This window comes from Bacillus rossius, assembly GCF_032445375.1.
Source record: "Bacillus rossius redtenbacheri isolate Brsri chromosome 9 unlocalized genomic scaffold, Brsri_v3 Brsri_v3_scf9_1, whole genome shotgun sequence".
Taxonomy (NCBI): domain Eukaryota; kingdom Metazoa; phylum Arthropoda; class Insecta; order Phasmatodea; family Bacillidae; genus Bacillus; species Bacillus rossius.
Genome location: NW_026962012.1, coordinates 12,765,397 through 12,786,873, shown reverse-complemented (window position 1 = coordinate 12,786,873; position 21,477 = coordinate 12,765,397). Strand labels below are relative to the sequence as shown.

At 34.8% G+C, this 21,477-nt stretch overlaps 1 protein-coding gene across 1 annotated transcript in view; it reads left to right on the top strand.

The window, feature by feature from the left end:
• Positions 1-21,477, top strand: part of LOC134542748 (probable actin-related protein 2/3 complex subunit 2) — a 42,671-nt gene that overhangs the window by 14,177 nt on the left and 7,017 nt on the right. The window contains exons 5-6 of the mRNA XM_063387248.1: positions 619-839; positions 17,438-17,639. Of these exons, the coding sequence (XP_063243318.1) occupies positions 619-839; positions 17,438-17,639 (423 nt within the window). The remainder of the gene's footprint in view (positions 1-618; positions 840-17,437; positions 17,640-21,477) is intronic.

Here is a 21,477-nt window from a genome sequence, read left to right as displayed (position 1 = left end):
GGTGCGAAGGAGATGGTGGGTCGACGTGGCAGGACAGGCTGTGACAGCCGGGTGCGAAAGAGACGGTTGGTCGACGTGGCAGGACAGGCTGTGACGGCCGGGTGCGAAGGAGATGGTGGGTCGACGTGGCAGGACAGGCTGTGACGGCCGGGTGCGAAGGAGATGGTGGGTCGACGTGGCAGGACAGGCTGTGACGGCCGGGTGCGAAGGAGACGGTGGGTCGACGTGGCAGGACAGGCTGTGACGGCCGGGTGCGAAGGAGACGGTGGGTCGACGTGGCAGGACAGGCTGTGACGGCCGGGTGCGAAGGAGACGGTGGGTCGACGTGGCAGGACAGGCTGTGACGGCCGGGTGCGAAGGAGACGGTGGGTCGACGTGGCAGGACAGGCTCTGACGGCCGGGTGCGAAGGAGATTGTGGGTCGACGTGGCAGGACAGGCTGTGACGGCCGGGTGCGAAGGAGACGGTGGGTCGACGTGGCAGGACAGGCTGTGACGGCCGGGTGCGAAGGAGATGGTGGGTCGACGTGGCAGAACAGGCTGTGACGGCCGGGTGCGAAGGAGACGGTGGGAGGACGTGGCAGGACAGGCCGTGACGGCCTGGTGTGTGCCGTGCGCAGGTACGTGGAGGCCAAGGCGGACCGCGTGACGGTCGTGTTCAGCACCATCTTCAAGGACGACGACGACATCGTCATAGGCAAGGTGTTCATGCAGGAGTTCAAGGAGGGCCGAAGGGCAAGCCACACGGCGCCCCAGGTGCTGTTCAGCCACCGCGAGCCGCCCCTAGAGCTGCAGAACACCGACGCCAGGGTGGGCGAGAACATCGGCTACATCACCTTCGGTGAGCGTCCGGTCATACACTCTCCGTTCCCAGTCTCCAAGAACTGCTCACAAGAGCCAAGAAAACAGCTGTGATGCTAAAAGTCACGAAACTTTATAATTTCCAGCTTTCTTTTGCTAACTTAAATTTTGTTTTGGCACCTCACTTCAGTTTAAAGTCGCACATGTAAGTGTTTTATCTTTATAACTTAAATATCAGTACCCTGCAAAATTGAGATAGTTTTGTATTAAATTTGCCCATGTTTAATTTTGGCCTTGTGTTTGAATTTAAATGTCACTCATCCATTTATAAATAATAAATTTTGTAGGAAAAATTGTTAAAAGGTCGTGAAAAAGTCTGGAAATTGGTTTACTAAGGTGCATGTAGACATGCTGATTCCTATCTGAATCTAGATCTCAAGAAAAGTAATATGAGGGCAAAAAAACTTTGAAGTTTTAAAGACACTCTTATATATACAAACATGCACAAGTATAGATCTGTATATAGTTCAGGATCACAGTGATTTTTTTTTGTGTTGATGTTTCCTACAGTGCAAAACAAAATTTCTGAAGATTACTGTAACTGGTGGCTACAAAAAAAAATTCTATTCCCAGTTTCTTTAGATGAAATAATGTAGGCCTGGTCAACATACCCTCTTTTATCGCATAATCGTCGCACTCGCATAATAGTAGCACCTATATTTTAGGCCGTCAATATTGGGATGAAAAAATTTCTCACGTAAACGTTGCATGTTGTTTTTGGTCCCGCTATTAGATGCCGAGCACATTGTGTAGGTATCTTTTTCGTATAAAACAATGTATTTTAAAGGAGTAATTCAATATTTATTGGGACATTACCACTTATTTAATTAATGGAAATAATCATTCATGTTTGGTTATGTTGCTTCCCGTATAGAGTGCGCACACGTAGTGAAATATCGATATCTCGCCGAGTCATACAACGCGTGCTCTCTGTCACCTACTATTTGATGGCCCGCACTCTTTCATGGCAAGTGTGTTCTACGACAATAGTTACGCGTTAGTTACCGTTAGAGATTCAAGTGGCTTGCGTTTGCGTCACAGTTTTGGTTTTTCTATTTAAAGTTGAAGAAAGGATTTTGATGCATGACTTATTAATTTAAATTGTTTGGCGTTCCATTTTAAACTTCACTTTTTAAATAAACTTATTTTTCATGAATGCGTTTTGTTTTCATGAATAACTATATCTAACAAAAAAAATTTTTTCTCTATATCGTTGCACCCCTACTTTTCAAACTTGATTTTAGAATAAAATGTGCGACGATTATGGGAGTAAACATGGTATTATTTGAATTTCGGAATTTTGTATTTCTTGAATATATATATTTTTTTTTAGAATTATTTCTTTTGAACAACAAATATTTGTTGGTATTTGAAGATTTCACTAGTTGACTAGTTCATCTCTTCCCATCAGTCTGCTTAAGTCCAAAATAATTTGGTTTTATGTCATAGGGTTACAGTTTTGCAGAGGGAGTAATGAAATACATAGATGAATTAACATCTTAGTTCCTTAATCCATTGACCAATTTTCAGAGCTAAATATTATATTAGCAAAACTTATTCAATTATACTAGTACTTATTTAATGAGTATATTAGATTTTGTGTTTCAATTTTTAGGCTACTTTCATTTTTAAAACATATTTCTGTGTTATTACCAATAATTTTTTATGAATTCGGTTTAGTTCATACGAGAGCATATTATTCAACTAATATGACATTCAAATCTTTCATGATACTTATTTTATTAAAACAATTTAATTATGTCTAATACCTATATCATGCACTTTTATCTATTTAATAAAATCCATAACACGAACAGACAACGCACAGCTAAAACCAGTGGGTCTAAAAGAATGAAATTTTGCACAGGAGTTCCTTACATAACTTAGGTTAGCAGTATGTATATCTGTACCAATACACAAAATTTTGTAGATATGTCTATATGCCGAAGTGCCAATATAACTTTCAGATTCACCTATTCCGAAACAATGTAGGAGAAAACACATTTTGGTTAAAAAAAAAAAGTTTATAAATTTACTACACTACCCGAAATAAGTCATTCTATGAAAAGCATGCAATGTAAATGCATTTTAATTTATAAACGGAACATAACTTCTCTTTTTTTTATCTCTTATTTTTAGCTTGTTTTAATTTTTAGTTGATGACCTGTTAGTTGCTTATTGACATGAATTTTCTAATGGAGGCTAGAAAGTTTAAATATTTAATATGTAATTATATAAAATAAGATTAACTAATAATAGGTAACTATGAAATATCTTGTTTCACAAAATACGAAGTTTCAAAATATTAATTTAAAATGTGCAAATTTTGCGAGACTTTGTGCATGTTTACAATTCAACAACAGGAATTCCAATATCATCTTATCTCGTGCGGTGGCAAATCTTCACGGTATTTATATGGATTTGCGTTTCATGTGATTGCTTTGCATGGAAAACAGTAAAAGTAATTTACATTATGTGAAATCCTTTATTATTTGATTTTTTTTAATTCAATCGTAAAAATTTGACTTAAGTTAATTTAAAAATGTCTCCGTCACAATATTACAAACATTTCTTTACGGTTCAAGTAGTTGTTATTTCCATTGTTTATACGTGTAATGGTAGCTATGCTCTAAATAAAGCAAGTTTTTGTTCTCATCTAACTTTACCATTTGATGACATATTTATTTACAATGTATTAGATTCAAGGACGTTATTAAAATAGCCTGTTTAAGTTTGATATTATGGCTGGCACACATAACTAATAAATTATGCGATTTCAAAGTATGTAATAGTATGAAAAGCGAAAAGAGTACTGGTGGATTTTTAGGTTATGACAGGCCCTTTCATTTTTCTATAATATCAGCCGAAAATTAGCAACCCCGTATAGTGAATCGGAAGACACGCTGATTCAACTAAATATTGGCCTATTTGGCTTCTGCTGATTTGTATCGGCATAGCTCTAGTGAGCACTAAGAAAGGATTTTGTTTATTTCATCCCCTAAGGGGGTTAAATAGGAGATGAAAGTTTTTAAGATAATTATATCTCTGAATCTAATGACGCATAAGAATAGATATTGGGTACCAAGAATAAGCATATGAAAGCTATCAACCAAAATTTTACCATCTTGCACAATTCAATCCATAAGGGTTGAAAAAGGGGTAAATATGTTTTTAAAATAATCTTCTATACCTATAAAATACTACTGTGACTGACTGACTGATCTGACAGACAACCCACAGCATAAACTGGTGAACCTAGAGATTTTAAATTTGGAGAAAATATTCACTGAGTACTCTAGGTGTGTACTAAGGAGAGATTTTTTGAAATTCGTCCTAAAACGAAATACCACTCAGTGATTCATACATTACAAATTCCCCAAAACTATAAGACTTACAGACTATTAATTTAGCATGTTTGTTCCTTTTACTACAAAGACATCCACTAAGAAAGGATTTTATGAAAACCAGGCTCAAGGTGGGTTACGGGTGCTTTATCTAATATATAAAAATCAATGTTTGTTTGTCCGTATTCTATACTATGGCTCACGCATCGTTCATCTGATTGAGTTGAAACTTGTACACTTGACCTTCGAAACAGGGGGAATGTCATTGTCTAGGCGAGATTTCGATCAAACCAACCCTCAGAGCAGAATTTAATTATTTTTGATGAAATTTCATCATTTTATTAGTGACGCTTTATTCCTGTGCATGGAAATGGGCTTTTTCATCGTTGATGCCTTCTGCGTATCCATGGCAATTTAATATGATGTTTGAGTAGTATTGGATAATTACCAGTAAGTATTTTATGACAGTTCTTCTTTTCTATGGTCGAGGGAGAGATAAAGATAGAGAAATATAGAGGATAGAGTGACATATTGTGAGACAGAGAAATAGAGAGAGCTAGACATACAGAGATAGAAATAGAGATGGAGAAATATAGAGGATAGAGAGAGATAGTGCTATGGAGAGCTATATATATATATAAAGATATTATTAGAGATATGGAGATAAATATACAGGGAGAGTTAGAGTGATATATATACATATATGTATAAATATTTATATATATACATATCTAATATATATAGAGATAGAGATGCTTTGTGTATGTGTACCTACTTGAAACTACCTAATTACAAAAAAATTGAATGAGGCATTGCAATGCTTGCCGGGCTTTGTACAACAATAAAAATTAATCAACCTGCAGCGGTCAGGTCCGCTGCCTTCAAACTTCGCTCTTCACCGCGGGCATCGGCGCATCCTTCCCCTTCCTCCTTCCCCCTCTTAGTGTTGTGTTTTGTTTCTCCTCGCCTCCCCTCTCGGGGTTGGCGCATGCGCGCTGTGTCGCGCTGATTCGCGCTGATTCCATATAAGCAGCCGTCAGGGTTTTATTCTTTCTTCTTCTTCTCTCATTTTGGTAATCACGAGCTTGTAGTCTTCAAGTAGAGTTTCAACGACGTGTGAGAGCGACCTCGGGGGGAAAGCTATGTAAGTGTTATTTCTCGTGAGTGAGGCGGTGGCCCTTGCCTTCATGTAATCCGCGTACTTTAACTTTTTGTTAATTAGTATAAATTCTCTTTCGGCTGCCACCTTGGAAAAATTTGTGTTTGGATTTAAATTTTCTGTTGTTTAATTTCTCTTAATTGTTTTCTCGAGCTATTCTCCCCCTGTTCTTAGCATTCGTCAATGTGAGCAGGAGGATCAGTTGTGTATTCAAATCCGGAAGGATTTGAGTGCCGGTAAAGTCGTGCCATACATTGAGGAAGAGGGTGTAGTGTTTTATACCGGAAAGTCCGGTACGCAAAAGAAAGCAGTGTAGTGTGTTTGAAAAATGTATTAATGTTGTAATATAAAAATAAGTTGCATACTTATAACAGTTGCAATCTATACATACAGTACAAACTGCTTTCTAAATTAATTACATTCATAGAATTTAATATATTAATCTAGTATTATATGTTTGTGATTTAGTTAAGTTTTTATATAATTGCTGATAAATTTAATGATTGTATTTGCATTTCGTTGTGTTGTGATATATTACTTGTAATTCGGTGTTACTGTATATGGTGTATTAACACTTTTCAATGTTTCTTTTGGTTTTTTTCCATTTCACAATATAATCTTAACCCTAAATTTGAGTAGAGACAAGATTTATTGCTTTTATTTTTAGTCCAATTTAGTTTTTAAAACAAAGGATTTGCTGTTACGGTTTTTATTTTTATAAAAGCTGCTTTGTAATACTGTATCCACCAAAATAGGGTTAAAATTTATTTGCTGCAATTTTAAAGTAAAATAATATTTAATAAATTGGTCTAAAACTGATAGATTTAGAACAATAAACATAAATCAGCTAGTATTTATTTTTTAATTGATTTAGTAATAGATGCCCAATAAAAAAAATAGAATTAATTTTTCTGATCCATGCACTATGGTGCAATTTTTTGACCAGAACTAACACCATTCCTTGAATTTAAACCATTTAAAGACTCCTTTTTTTTTTTTTTTTCTAATTTGAATTAAATTTTGGTTAAATATTACTTATTTCCATGATATAACTTGTATATCAGTGTTATGCTGTGTAGATAAAATAAATATATACACCTGCTCGTTGAAGTATTGATTTTTCTATTTGCACTATTTTGAAGTAACATATGATTTCATTTAGAACATCACGTGAAATGGTATTGTTGCAAATTTTGAGGAAAAACTTTTTTTGTGTCCAGACAATTTCTTTTTATTCCATTCATAGAAACACTATTTCAAGTTCAACCATTACTTATGGTGTTCAGAAGATTTAATTCAACTGATTACGGTGGTGGTTGATTGTTGTATTTAGTGGTTGATTGTTGTATTTAGCAACTGATTAGTGATTATATTGTCTGTTTGGATGAGCGTTATTTCCTTATAAAATATTTAATTTGAGCTGCAGTTACTTTTCTCAGTACTCAAGCAATGCACATATATTCGGAATATTTTCTTATGACTCATTGTGGTACAGCAAACATACTTTAATATTTCTGAAGGTACCATAATATTTATATTTTCTATGAGAGGATTTTTTACAACTCAGTAAAATTGTAGTGAAAAAAAAAATGGCTTTGATATAAATTGATGATATGCTAAGCAAATTCACTATGTATATTTTATTTTTTTATTTCATTGCCTAACTTTTTTTAAGCGACTGGTGTAAAAATTTTCCTATCGGAAGTAAGGGACCATAACAATGACGCAATAAGGAATTTAATGCTCTTTTCAATAGTAATGTAAAACATTTTTAAAGTGTTTGCATTTGTTTCTTCTCCATTTAAGAACATTTCTTGAATGCAACATATCTTAGGATGAACATTCTTTGTGTAAAGAAATATCAGGCTGATGCTTTGCACTCTTTTCTTTTATCTAACCACGCTGTGGTCTGTTATCAGCTACACTTTAAGCTTTTTGGGTGTGGCAGCAACAAGATAAATAAAATGTTTCATCTGAGGCTTTGCAGTGATAAAAATGTTGGATGACAAAGTTTAAAATTCTGAAGCTCTATTTACACATTTAAGGTGCCTGTGTAGTAAAAAAAATGCAAGCCTTAAGCTAGAACAGTTGACAGACGTGTTTTTAAACTTGTAGCAGAATAATTGTCAATAAGTCAGGAATTTTGTCCTTGAAATGTGCATTATTGTAGAGTTATAAAAATAAAATTATTCCTCCCCAGTAATTCAATGGGTTCTCAGTGGCAGTGTTCACTAATAATTTATAAAAAAATTCCCACACAGTAATCAGTAATCAAACTTAGTCAGGTTGTAGACTTAAATAATGGTTGTCATCATTAAGGTAGGTTTCACACATTAAAATATTGCCTGAAGCTATAAAATCGTGCCTGTTAAAAACTATTATTTCAATAGTAGTAATCCACAAAAATAAATTCAATACCTACTAAACACCAATAGCTTCACAGTGTAAACGTTTTTTAGCAGCCAGTTTATATTAACTTCCGGCACTCAGATTATATACAATGATTTAGCGAAGCCAAACATCCAATACGAACCTAAATCATTTATGATATGAAATCTATTAAAACCATAATAGTCCTGATGGTCCTATCTTGTTCCCTTAAGTTTCTGTGCATAACAGTGAGATATTTAACTCTAGAAACAAACAAACCAGTAGTTCAATATTGTTAGTTTGTAATTCTTTCTTGCCATAGTTTGGTTATATTCCCAGCATGAAATGCATGGTTGTCAGTATTTTTTGCCTTTGTATTTACATGGCAAACAATAAGTTATTAATAATTATTGGGAACTTCAGATTTAGTACCCGTTTTGTAGTTTTAAAATACAAAAAAAAAATTTTAGTCTGTGTAGTCATGAAAAAATTTGGTTAATAGCTTTATACATTTATTGTAGTTAAAATTTGTAAAGATAAATTCATAGTTATATTATGCTAATGATTTAAAACTAATGTAATGGTTAGATTCAAGAATTAATAATTTCATTATCTTATTAGTTAGATTTAAAAATTACAAAATTTTTTTTTTTTTTTGATATGAAAGCTGTTTGTACTTGAGTGTTTTATAGCAGTGTTCAAAGTCAGAGTGGTTGGAACAGAAAAAGTTTCTGGAATGAGCATACCCAAATGATTTAGCTATGCTATTGTACTTTATATATATGTAAACCAAAAATATTAAAATTATATAACATAGTTTTCAATTCTACATTATTTTTATTTTTCTTGCAAGATTAGATTTTTCCTAAATGATTACCTTTATATATATATTTTTTGTGTTCAAACAGTTAGAAGAAGCACCATCAGTATTTTATTTTCGGGTTACATCTGCAGAACTCATGCCACTTATTTCTTTGGGTTTTTGGACAAATGAATTAGAAAATTACATTGGACATAGCTCCAGATAGCTAGTTACAAGACTTTTAAAAATATAAGGTTCTTATACTTTCATTGCCAGATAATATATTTATGGTCATTCAACTTTTTTCAACATTGTAGCCAAAAATTAGCTGTAATGTTCTCCATATTTATAGTGAGTACTTTTAAACACACGCTTTTCCTAAGAGATGGGAGCGATTTCCCCTCCCCATCTAAAAGCTATCTCACGACTGGCCACGTCCTACGGCCAACCCAGTCAGTATACAGACCAGCTGAGTGGTGGGGGATGTAGAGTTTGAGACCCTCTACAATAATATATTCTCAAAACTAGTTTTGGAAAAGTGACAATTTTTGGGGTGTGAACTGCCCCATTAATGTGATGTGTTATTAATAGTGATTAAGGCTGTTAGGCCCAAATTTATTTATAGCATATTATTTTGTTTTTATGTTGGCCTTATACATACAAGATTCTGTGCAAAACCGATTTGCGCTATAACTTATAGTTTTCTCATAACTGGCACTCAAAGTTAAAAAATATGGCATTTCTTGTAGAGATTATTTCAGTAGCCGTTCAATGTAATTTATGAAATTTTGGTAATTTGCGAGTTCATTATGCATACTATTGAGTGATGTATTTTAAATTTTTTTTTAAAAATAATTTATTTGTGTACTTGAGCCAGAAAATGAGAAAATTTAAGTTGTTTCTAGATCCAAAAATATTTGTTTAAAATATATAAAAATACCATTACGAAATACTAATCTCAATACACTTTCATCTAAAATAACAAAAATGTGACTTTCACTATATGAAAGCTGTGAGCCTCTACGAAAGAAATGTAACCCCTGGAATTCCAAAATTATTGAATGCAACCCGCAACACTAGTGGTGCCGCGTTGTCTCGCTCGTCTTTTCCCTCTTCTCGGAAAGAGCACGAGGACTTGGCCCGGTGTTGCCAGGTACCTGTCCCGTCTCTGAGTATCCTCTCTACCTGCTGCTAGACCGGCTGGCTTTCTTCCTTCCCCACGGCAGTGTTAAACGAGTTTACAGGTGTAGTGGTCAGTGGTTTATAGCTTGCGGTTTAATATGTCAAATGTATTAGTGTAGTTAAAATAATTGAACTGCTATACAATAGTGATTATTGCTGGTGCGATGGCACCGCAATAATTAAGAAACGGCAGTCAGAGATCCGCCTTGCGTAGAAGATAACCTACCGAAAAAGAATAAACGGAAGCTGTCAGCATAACAACTGTATTCAGTATGCCACTAGAGGCCGCAATTTGTGTAAAGGCCAGAGTGCTAGCCTCCTGAACTAATTATTATTGACTATCACCTTTCATAAACGTGTTCTCTATTCGTCTATTGGCACTCACAATTTCCTTTGCAATGACCAACGAATACGCCTGGTACTATACAAATGTTTTTAGATGATATTTCTAAATTTGTATACAACTTGAATTTTTAATCGTTGCCTAATAATAGTTACTTTTTTTCTCCTTAACCCCCGTTTTTGTTTGAAATTTTGGGGGATAATCGATTTCATAAATAATTATTTCAGACGAAAGTTATAAATAGTAATTAAAAGTTAAACAATAAAAAAGTTATTTAATAGTGTACATAGTACAGATTTTTTAAAAAAGTATACCCCTGTTTTTGCTACAACCCATTTTAGCAATATTTGATTTTATCAAAAAATGTTTCAGTCAAATTTTTGGATAATAATTATAATTTTTGCAAACAATTTTATTGGTTTTCATAGCGTATCTACTAATGAAGTTATGAATATTTTTTCCTATAACCCTAATTCTTTTTCACGCCTTGCAGTTATGGTTGTATTAGAAATGTATATAGTAAAAAAAATATTTTTGGTATTACTGCTACGTGTTATCATATGTTAAAACAGATGCGTTATTTATTATATTATGGGAGTAACTGCGATTTTTTTTTTTTTTTTTTCAAAAAATATTCCCCATTTCTAACCAGTTAGTCAAATTTTGCCAGTAACTAACTCGACCGAGATTTTCCATTACTATATTTTATATATGTTAGGAAGTAATTTGTGCAAATATACGGTAGTTATCGTTTGTGTATGTGTATATATATGTGTATATATACATGTATACACATTTTTACTTGATGATGGTTATGTTATTTTTGGGATCATAAAACGATTAAAAAAATTTCCGAAAGCCGCTCCAGGGGAACGGCTGCAATAAGTAGGTAGCTTTTTTTTAAATGTAGGCTCTACCCAAAACTAGCAATTATTACAAATGTGTAGGTGTGATAATGTAAAATGTTATAAATAACGATATGGGTTCTTAAAATGATTCTTGTTTAATCAGAATTCCAATGAAAAATAATATCTCCTGAAATTCGTAATGTGTTGAGAGATTTGGCAACAGCGCGCTCCATGTAAGTCGTGTACTGCAATCTAAGAGTGGGACGGAATTAAGTATGTGAGTATACTGAAGCCTTTGCCAGTTTTTCATTTACTGCATCAGCGTTTTACATTTTCACACAATAATGTAGTTTTCTAGGTTATTGAGTGAAAAATGTGTTATTAGCTTATAGGTGTTCGGGGTGTGTCCAGATTACTGCGAAACAATAACATATGTAACTTAAATGTAGGCGTGTTTAAGGTGTAACGACCTAAAAAAATTCGCAACATTTTTTTGTCTCCCAATTTATTACAGACGTAGCCTATGCTTTCCATAGGAGTCACACACAATGTTGGTTATTTGTAAATGTTGTGAATCAGTTGCATACGTGTCGGGCATTAACAATTTCCAACCGAAATAACTTAGTATAATTTGAATTTAATTAATGAATTTCTACACAGCATGCCAAATTCATAAAAATTCTTAATTTTCTATTCATGTTTGCTCAATTTACAGCAGCTAAATTTAGAAATATTTTATCGTAGGACTTACTATTATATAAAAAATTACAGTTAGTGTGTCTTTTTGATTATTCAATCGAATAATAGGCTATTGTGTGAATTGTTCCTGTGTTTATGAAATTGTATCTAAAAGGATGAATGTACATAAATATGTGTACATGTGTATACATGTTAAGGCGCACTTAATTACATTTGCCAATTTAGCATTATCAACAATTCTATGATAATAATGTGTTTTAATAATTAGATACATTATATTAAAAAAGGTGTTTTTAATATTACATAAAAAGGTATTTTTGCCTCAGCATATTTATATCATTTGTTTGTTTCCATGAGTTTTTTCATTGTAACCATGATTTTTTTTTAATTTAACTGGAAAATAGGCAAAAACCTCGAATGGGATATGCCTCTAAGACACTGCATTGTCTATTAATTCACTTTTTTATTACTTTTAGCATGCCATATGAATTCAGAAGCGAAAGATAACCTGTGCTAAATTTTAATACAATGAAATAATGCAATAAAACTATTTTTATTTGATATATTTTATTACTAGTTATGGATTGCAGAGAATAATTAAATCAATTTTGAAGATGTATAATTATTTAATTTAGGTACCAATCGTTTCTCAAGGTGCTAATGCATTTTTGCCATATATATTTATAATCTAAACGCTTCATACAATTTGAAAGTATTCATATAATTTCAGATGAACATTACATTCTGCATTGTTGAAGCGTCAAACAACTACAGCTTGATATTGATTGTTAATGCATGGTAACCTCTTTTATAAAAATCGTTGTACATGGTCGTCAGACTGCTAAATAATTTGCAAAACTTATTTATGATAGTATTGTATTAAAAAACGATTTAACTTTATCTGCTTCCTAATGTATAAAAGATATATTCGTGAAGATCTAAACTTGTATTCTCAATGCTGCAGACATACTGAATAAATCAATAATTTTATGTGTACAATGCTTAGTATGATTTTTTTTAGATACAATGATACGGGAAAATTGCAAAAGGTTAATGTTAATACAAAACTTATTTCACGAAGCGATTAAAAGACTTGTTTAAAAACACATTTAAAACTATATATATATATTTCCGTGCCATGTTTTACCCTAGAGTCAGTTACGAATACCTGGCGTTTTTAATTTCTGACTTCGTTTATTCATAAAGAAAATGGCAGTTATTTACGTAACCATTTAATAACCATACATATGTAGTAGTAAACATTATCTGGGGGATACATTTACATTACATTCTTAGACAATAACCGTAGCTTAGGCTGGTATTTATAGTCGTCCCTTGAGCAATGTCTTGAGACCATCTTGGCAAAGACAGTCTTGTTTCTCAAGATGATGATTTCCACCTCCGTGTTTCATAGTCCCTGAATAAGATGAGCTTCATGAAGACTGCATGCTCAAGCAAACGCTTGTTTCACATATTTCCTGCTTGACGAAGAAATATCTTAAGACAGCCGAAAACACACGAGCATACACGAATCTTGCCAACTGGACTCGTTTGTCAAAAATTCTGCTACTTATCTCACAGAGAACTGAAATCTTAGAATCCAATGTTTTGAGATAAGATACCGCATATATTAGATTGATAAAATATCAGATTTAAATACACAGTAAAATGAAATATTAAAATTAAGGTAGAGAAATTTTATGCTTAGAAAGTTAACATTAAGTTTGAACGAATCTGATATTGTAAGCTACGTGTACATAGTAAGAAATCTAGAATCTTTTAAAACCCTTTTTATTATTTGAATCTTTAGCAGTAATTGTCCTTAACATTAAAATGCTTTCAAACAAATATTTAGGACAGTGTTCAGTGTTTTTGCAATAAAATGTAATGTATTTGACTATAATGAGTTAATTTTGTGTTTTTAACACTTATTTCCATCTCTTGCAGTGAAGACTGGACGTATTAAATAAATTATTTTCAACAAAAGTTTAATTTCTTAAACTCTTATTTCCACCTCTTGCAGTGAAGATTATGCATATATTTTCTGTTCCAGCCCCACTTGGTTATTCTTGCAGTAATGTTTCGTCTTAACAGAAATTATTTCAGAAGAACTGTTTATATATTGTTTGAAGATTTACAATAACTTGACAGAAATTTAATAGTAAATAATGAATTCTTTTGTCTTTTAATAGCTGTTTTCCACCTCTTGCAGTTAATATTAGAAATATAGATTATGAAAATTTATTTGGTATTACTCTTACGAAATCTAACATCACACAGATGCAATACTGGTTTTATTAAGGGAGTTATAGAAAAATCTGAATTTTCAAAAACCTTTCCTCCGATGTATCACCTCTGTAACAGCTAAAATAGACAGTTTTTCCCCCTTATTTAAAATAGGTAATTTATTATCTCCCACTCAACCCTCGACAATTGTTTTCATGCAAATGCACATGCCATTATAATCTTAAATCTAAAGTGGAAGAAAACCATCTAATTTTTTTATTTAGGCAAACAGGCATGTAGTTAGTCCGTATGGAGTGTTCGTTTATTTATCAGTAATATATAACATTCATTTCCTTATATATTATAATTAATTTTTATACTTCAAGTTACTTGGCATAGTATAATTTATTCTTGTTATAAGTACAACATTTGTCACAAAGCTAAACAGACCATTTTACTGAGCTATTATTTAAATATATTATAATAATTGGATACAAAAAAGAATTTTTTTATCTGTTTCTTAAAACTGTGTATTATTCACTAATATTTAATTTAATTTTTTTTGATAGTGTCGAGATTTGAACCATCTCAACCAGCTCAGCAAATAACTGCTCTATCAATCGAGCTACCGATGCTGTCATAAATTTTTGATAGAGATAATAATAATATCAGTATGTGCCATTATATTTTCTTATTGTTTTTAATTGATTTTAGTCGTCATGAATATAGATTACATATTTCTGACAGTGATTTATACATCATCATCATTAAATGCATCGTCTTCCACATTCATAGTAGGTACTCGTTCTGCTATCAGTATGTAAATAAACAGGTCTGTTTAGAACTAGAATATGTAACCAACATTCACAAACAAACCCTAGAATTATTTAAAACAAATATCAAATTAATACGGCACTTCATACAGTATTTATATAAGTTTAAAAATACGAGGTTTACAAGAAGCAGCCATTTTCTTCACTGCACTCTGAACAAGCAATTGCTTGAGATATGTCTGCAGTGGTCTTGGCCAAGACGGTCTTATTTGTGTTCATAAGCAATGTCTCAGTGACTATGAAACATGCTCCTGCGATGGTGTTCTCAAGCAACAACTATGAGACAGGAAAATGCTCTCTCAGAAACAAGAAATATGGGACAACCATAAGATCGTCTTCATCAAGACTGTCTTGTTTTTGATCACTTGAGACAATCTCAAGAAACATCTATAGCACACAAACATTTAAAAACGAATGCATATAAGAATTTCTTGACGAAGGAATTACTCAAGACATAAATATGAATACCACCCTTAGACACTCAGTACGTAAGTGGTGGTGAACCACATTAAAAAATTAATAAAAGAATTGGATATCACACATAAAGATCAAGTCATTATAGATTATTTATGGCGTATGTGAAAGCACAGTATAACCTCTAGGGCTTTTGATAAAATTACAGCGTATTTTAATAAGCCTCTGAGGCTACCTTGTTTAAGAAATTTATTTTTTTGAAATTCAAACGACAGTTTCTAAACAAATGGAAGATGTTGTCTTTTTCAGGATATTATTTTACCCTCTTTGCGCTCTAAATAACCTATCAGCTATTAAACCTACCTTTTACCCTAAAATTATATTATTCAGTATTCAGATATTCCTAGTAGTCAAATATAAGAACAAACATTCCTCTTTCGAGGCACCTCAAAGAATAAGCATGACTTGTTCTTACAAAAACTACTCATTACAAACTGCAAATGTAGTGAGACGTCATAAGTTTTGGTTTTGCTATTTTTCTTGGTTGTTTTAACAATGGATTTGGCCCCCAGCATTAGTAACATAAATGTGTAGATTGGACAAAACTTTAACTGTCAAAATATTTGAAAATAGTTTCTTTACTAAAAAGTAGGAAAATAGTAGTAGGCCTACACATGTAGAATATCCATAAGTTAGTTTGGGTTCAATAATGCAATGTAGCCTAACAGGAGTAATTTTGTGACCTCAAAATATTTGTGCAGTTTCTCATTCTGTGTATTTTGAGGTGCTTACTTATAAATAAATTTTAAAATTGTGTGTTAAGGCTTAGCTGAACATATTTGAAATCCCTGCTTACTATCTGATCTTGTTTTAAATCATTCTGCTCAACGGCGAAACTTACGTACTGAGACATGTCCATACACTATTGCGGAGAAATGTTAAAATATTGCAAACTTTAAAATGTTTCTGACATATTAATTATTATTACTCTTGTTCACATAGAGCAAATATACCGATTACAGGAGCAAGCAATTTAAATATTATACTTTATATAAGACGATATGACGTTATTGCACTAAACTATACTACTCCGCTCTCATTGCCAACTTGACCGGATGTTTACTAAATAAGTTTACGTTATATGCATTTATGGGCAGGAGTTATTTAAAGGGTGAATTTCAAAAATGTTAATTAATGGTCTGCCATCACAAAAACATTACTTGCCTATAACTGTGTAGCTTAAAATTTATTTTAAACCAATATTTTTAGCATGTGCATATGATTTATCGGTAGGCCTGTAAGTATATTAATCAAATTATATAACCACTTTCTGCTGTATAATTATTTACAGAAACCTCTAAAATATATTTTATTTAAAAAATACTGCTGTGTGTCTTGATTGTAACTCAAACCACTTTCAAGAGCCATGTCACCAAAAATAAATTAAAAACTTATTTGATTGAAATACTAACTAAATGCGTGGCTAAAGTATTTTGTTAGATAACATTCATTCATTATCTTTAAAAATGAGATTTGAATCGTTGGCCAATAAAATATCTTACCGAAGGCCATTTATTAAATTAACGAATCTTGACGATTTGCTCCTAATTTGCGTTCTTTAATTATTCACTTTAGCAAATTATTGCGTTTAATTATACTAAAGAGTAAAACCATTTTCTTATTGCTTAGGTACATGTTTATCACTCTTTCACAAGCTGTTGCGCTTCACACTGAAAGCCACTGTCTGGCTTGTCTAGCAGCAAAAGGAAACGCAGGTAGCTGAAGTCTTCGAACAGAAGGCAGGGATGATTGACCGCACTTCCAAGAATGCCCCTCCTGCTAGGTTTACGTTTGGCAACATGGCATCCCGCCCCTTTCATGCTACGGGACTCCGGAGATTATCTTCCACGGGAATGCCCGAGCCTAATAGAAAGAGAGGTCCCACGCAGGACAGAAACGGAGATAAGACCGACCTTTTCTACCTGAACAATACCACTAGCGCAGACACTCGGAATTCTCCAACAGTGGAGCGGGTCGGGTGCCGTTAACTGCTACAAATAGTTTCTCTTGTTAAATAATAATTGGTGTTTAGAATTGATATTTTTTTCTTTCAGAATGTATACAACTGTTATAATATTTAAAATAAAAAACACTGTATGATATTAGATAATCAAGAAAAAGTAAAATTGAAAAAAAAAATTAAACCTTATAATAAAATTATTATCAATCATCTAGAAAAATGAGAATTTTAGTGTTAAGACAAGCTGAGTAGTATTAGTGTAGCAACAGCGGGCGCCATTTGCTCTGTGCTGCAGTCTAAGCGTGAGACAGACTGTATCTGTGTTTTTTTTTTTTCAGTTCTGTTTCCTCGACACACCAACCGAGCAGCGAGAGACAACACCATCAACTTGATCCACATGTTTCGTGACTACCTGCACTACCACATCAAGTGCTCCAAAGCGTACATCCACTCGCGGATGAGAGCCAAGACATCGGATTTCCTGAAGGTGCTCAACCGGGCCAGGCCCGAGCCTAAGAATGTGGAGAAGAAAACTATCACGTAAGTAATACGTACTGTGTCTGCAATGTTACCAAACATATTGTTACGAATTGCGGGTTCGTAAAGGATAGCCCAATTAAAGATTTTATTACACACACAGGTTTATTGATGGCCACTACTTATGTCACTTACCAATAATCTTCTAAAATGGCAAATAATCAATTGCACTTAAAAATAATGTTACTTCCCCAGTCACTCTTGCTTCTCACAATCCGCACACCTCGCTGGGCCGCACCTCTGGCGCAACTCTCGCCGCACCACCCCTCGTGGACCTCCGTCGCTGCACTCCGCCGTCGCCGACGCACTTGCCTTCGCCAAGGACCCACTCGACGCCTCGCTCGGAACTTCGCTCGGGACTCCGCCGCGCTGGCGACACTATCGCCCGGAACTGAATTCTTTGCCCTGGAACCTTCGTCCAGGGACTTTGCCGCTCTATCGCCCGAAAACTCCCGACTCCACTCAACTCCTGCCCTGGAACCTTCGCCCAAGGACTTTGCCACTCTGCCGCACCCGTGGCACTATCGCCCCGGAAACTCCGCCGCGGTAAAGCTCCCGCCTGACCTCTCACTGACTGTGAGGCCGGCGTCCTCGTCTTATATATCAGTCCAGGCGCTTTCCAGAAATCACGAGCGCGGCTGGGGCCAGTCGCGTCATTTCGCGCCGACTCGACGGCAGAAATCTTTTGAAACACGTGTCGGCTGCTCGCGTAACTCCGCAGCTGTCAGGTGTCAGTTACGTGTCAAAGGTAGGGTGTCACACTGGGAGTGGAGGGAAGGAGGGGGGAAAGCGACAATCCTTGTAATCTTCCAGGCGCTCGCGGCGCATCTCATGTTGTGGCGGCCGCCAGCCAGCTCTGCACCTGCACGTTTCCCGGCCTTGCTCATGTTCGTAACAATATTTAAGTAGTGGGTTGACGGTTGGTCTTTTGGAAAATTGTTGTTTTCAGCTTTTGCCTTGTTTTCCACTGGTATTTTATGTCGTAGCAGAGTAACACTGTAATGTTTTTGTAATCTTTGCCAAACACAAAAAAACTTCTATATAATGAGTATTCCAAAAATAAATAAGTCATTTTAAGTATAGCTGGGTGGGATAGGGAATTCTGGAAAATTATGTGCGGGGGAGAAAAGTTTTTCCGTAGAAAATGGTTCGTTTCGTCACACTTACCATGTACTAAAATATACAGTTTACTTGGCTGCCATTTACAATCTGTATAAATGTGTGAATAACTAGGGTTCAAATATGTAAATGTGAGCTCATTAAATCACTAATTTTAGAAGTGAATATTTGTAAACAAGAATAGCTGTGAATAGCAATTCATATACTATTTGCATTCGGAGGTGTAATATAATTTTTTTTTTAAAATATTTACAAGCACATTTTTTACTTTCTAGTGGTTCAAAGTCATTCCTTTTTCACCAAATTTTAATGTTGTCATTCCTAATCTACCAATTTATTCATATTAACGTGTACCGCAATGTATGTTTAAAAAGTTTATTCCGAAAAAATTAAAACTAACCGTCTTAATTCAATCATCACGCTGCTGTAGCTTGATGGTAGTAAATAAAAACTATGCCATTTCCAAATGAAACAGAACGTTTGCAGGAATGCCAAAACCTGCCACATTTTTTAATGAATGTTTACTATCATATGTAAATTGTTAAAATAAATATTTAAAAAAAAAATTTTTTTGTTTAACCTTGTCTGCATTTCTTTTGATCATCAATTTAATCGCAGTTTTGTCGAACCGCTGTTTGAGGTTACAATGAAATTAATTTCCCATTTTTGTATTCCTTTTTTTTTTGTTTATAATAATTTTTTATTTTGGTAACTGAACATAACAGTAATAAAGTCTTCAACCTTTCATGTCGTCTTCATGATGAAAATTTATACCACTTAAAAAATGCTGTTAACTGAACTACAGATTTGTTTTAGTACAGTCAAACCTCTCTGAAACGACCCCTCACGGTTCCCAGGAATAGGGTCGTAATAGAGGGGGGGTCGTAATAGATGTTTTCCGAAATTTTTAGTTGATTTCAACCCCCCCCCCCCCCCTCCTTTTTTTCACAAACTGCTACTTGCTAAAAAACCAGCCGTACAATGGCAGGATGCTGTCACTCACAATGCTAGACAGCTTTGCTTTAAACCCACTTCAACCTTCATGACAAGTCCGTTGCCCTACAGGCCACCTCTAAAGAAAATATGTCAAAAGACAGTTACTTTTACTGGTTAGTTTACATGTACGATTTCTGCTTGCCGTAGTTAAATACACTAGAACCCCGATGTCACGAACCCCGGATTTAACGAAGCAGTGATTTTACGAATACATTCTCGGGAACCGTCAAAAAATTGGACATTTTGACCAAAATATGAAAATCAGAAGAAGAAAAAATTAAAAAAAAAAAAACGAAATGAAAGATCATTAAAATCTGTTAATTTTAACACACAGCGTATTTTTGTGTCGGCTTTAATACTTCCAATAATGTTCATGTAAGAATAAAAAAATAATGGGACATTTCCTTTAAAAATACGGCAGCAGTAGCTTATGCAACGTGTGGGAGCGCGGGAATATCGTCTAGACAGGCTGGCGGCAGAACAGGCGGCGGATGCATGACGTCATACGGCTTACCTCTCCTTCCCTTGTCCAGACTTCAAGGTTCATCCCTCCCAGGCATACAAACCATTGTGTCTCTCTCCCCCTCCTCCCTCACTGTCCTTTGGCATGTGAAACTGTCAACATCCTTCCCCCCCTTCTCCAAACTGCGTGCAACGAAAGAAAGGTTTGTAGAGTTCATTTCTGGTAAAATGAAAAATTTTTAAGGGCCCCCGCGACAGCCATTTACCGTTAATTGTTTTGATACAATTTGTTTGTTAGTTACACAACATTATTTCTGCTGGAAAATCACTGAAACTCAAAATTTCTTTAATGGAAAAATTTAGCAGGGCCGTAAAAGTATTCATTTTTGCCGCAAATGAACTATACTCGCCCTTCCTGCCGGACATCATTCTCGGCGCGTGACGCATGGAAACTACAGTCGTGTGCCGCGCACAGCCACGAAAAACCTACGCGATTCCCAAACTACACTAGATATCCGACTGGAGTCTGTTTACGAAAAGCATTTAAGAATTTGTTAATGCCCAACTGGTTCTATTGAGATAAAATGGCTAAAAGGCATGTTTTCGAAGTTTTAGGTGTAAAGAACCTGTTACAAATTTCTTGAAAGTATCATAGGGAAATGCATTACACCTTTATCTTTATTTTTCCGCCATATAATGTTACGGTCACCGCTCAAATTTCACAGTTATCTGACGGGAACGATATGACTGCGCGCCACTTCAGAGCCTTGCACTTAGAGGATTTACCGCGCTAGAAATACCATTGAGCGTCGCTTTTATCATCCCGCTTCACAAACACACACGCTGACCAGACGGCGCCCTAAAGCTGATTATAGGAAGCATGTAGAAATGCAAGGCAGGAAATTTTTCCAGCTTATCAACCAGGACCCGGGCAAGTCTTGACTATCAAGCTTTTCACATTAAAATATAAGAGACTTGTATTGTGTAATTTCGGTTTTATTTAGCGGTTTTTCTTAAAAATCACTTTTTTCGCATTTTCCATATAAATTCGTGGAAAATTTCGCGATTTCGCGGTTCACCATATAATCGTGGCCCTAGTTATTGCTCGGGCGAGAGGCGAGACGTGGAATGTTAGAAGAAAGATAAATGCGGGGTAGACAGACGGCAGCCAGTGTGTTTCCTGCGCGGGGAATAAGTGGTGTAGCCTTTTTTTTTATGCTGGGTGAAGCAACCTTTTTCTATCAACCCACGGGAAAAGATAATT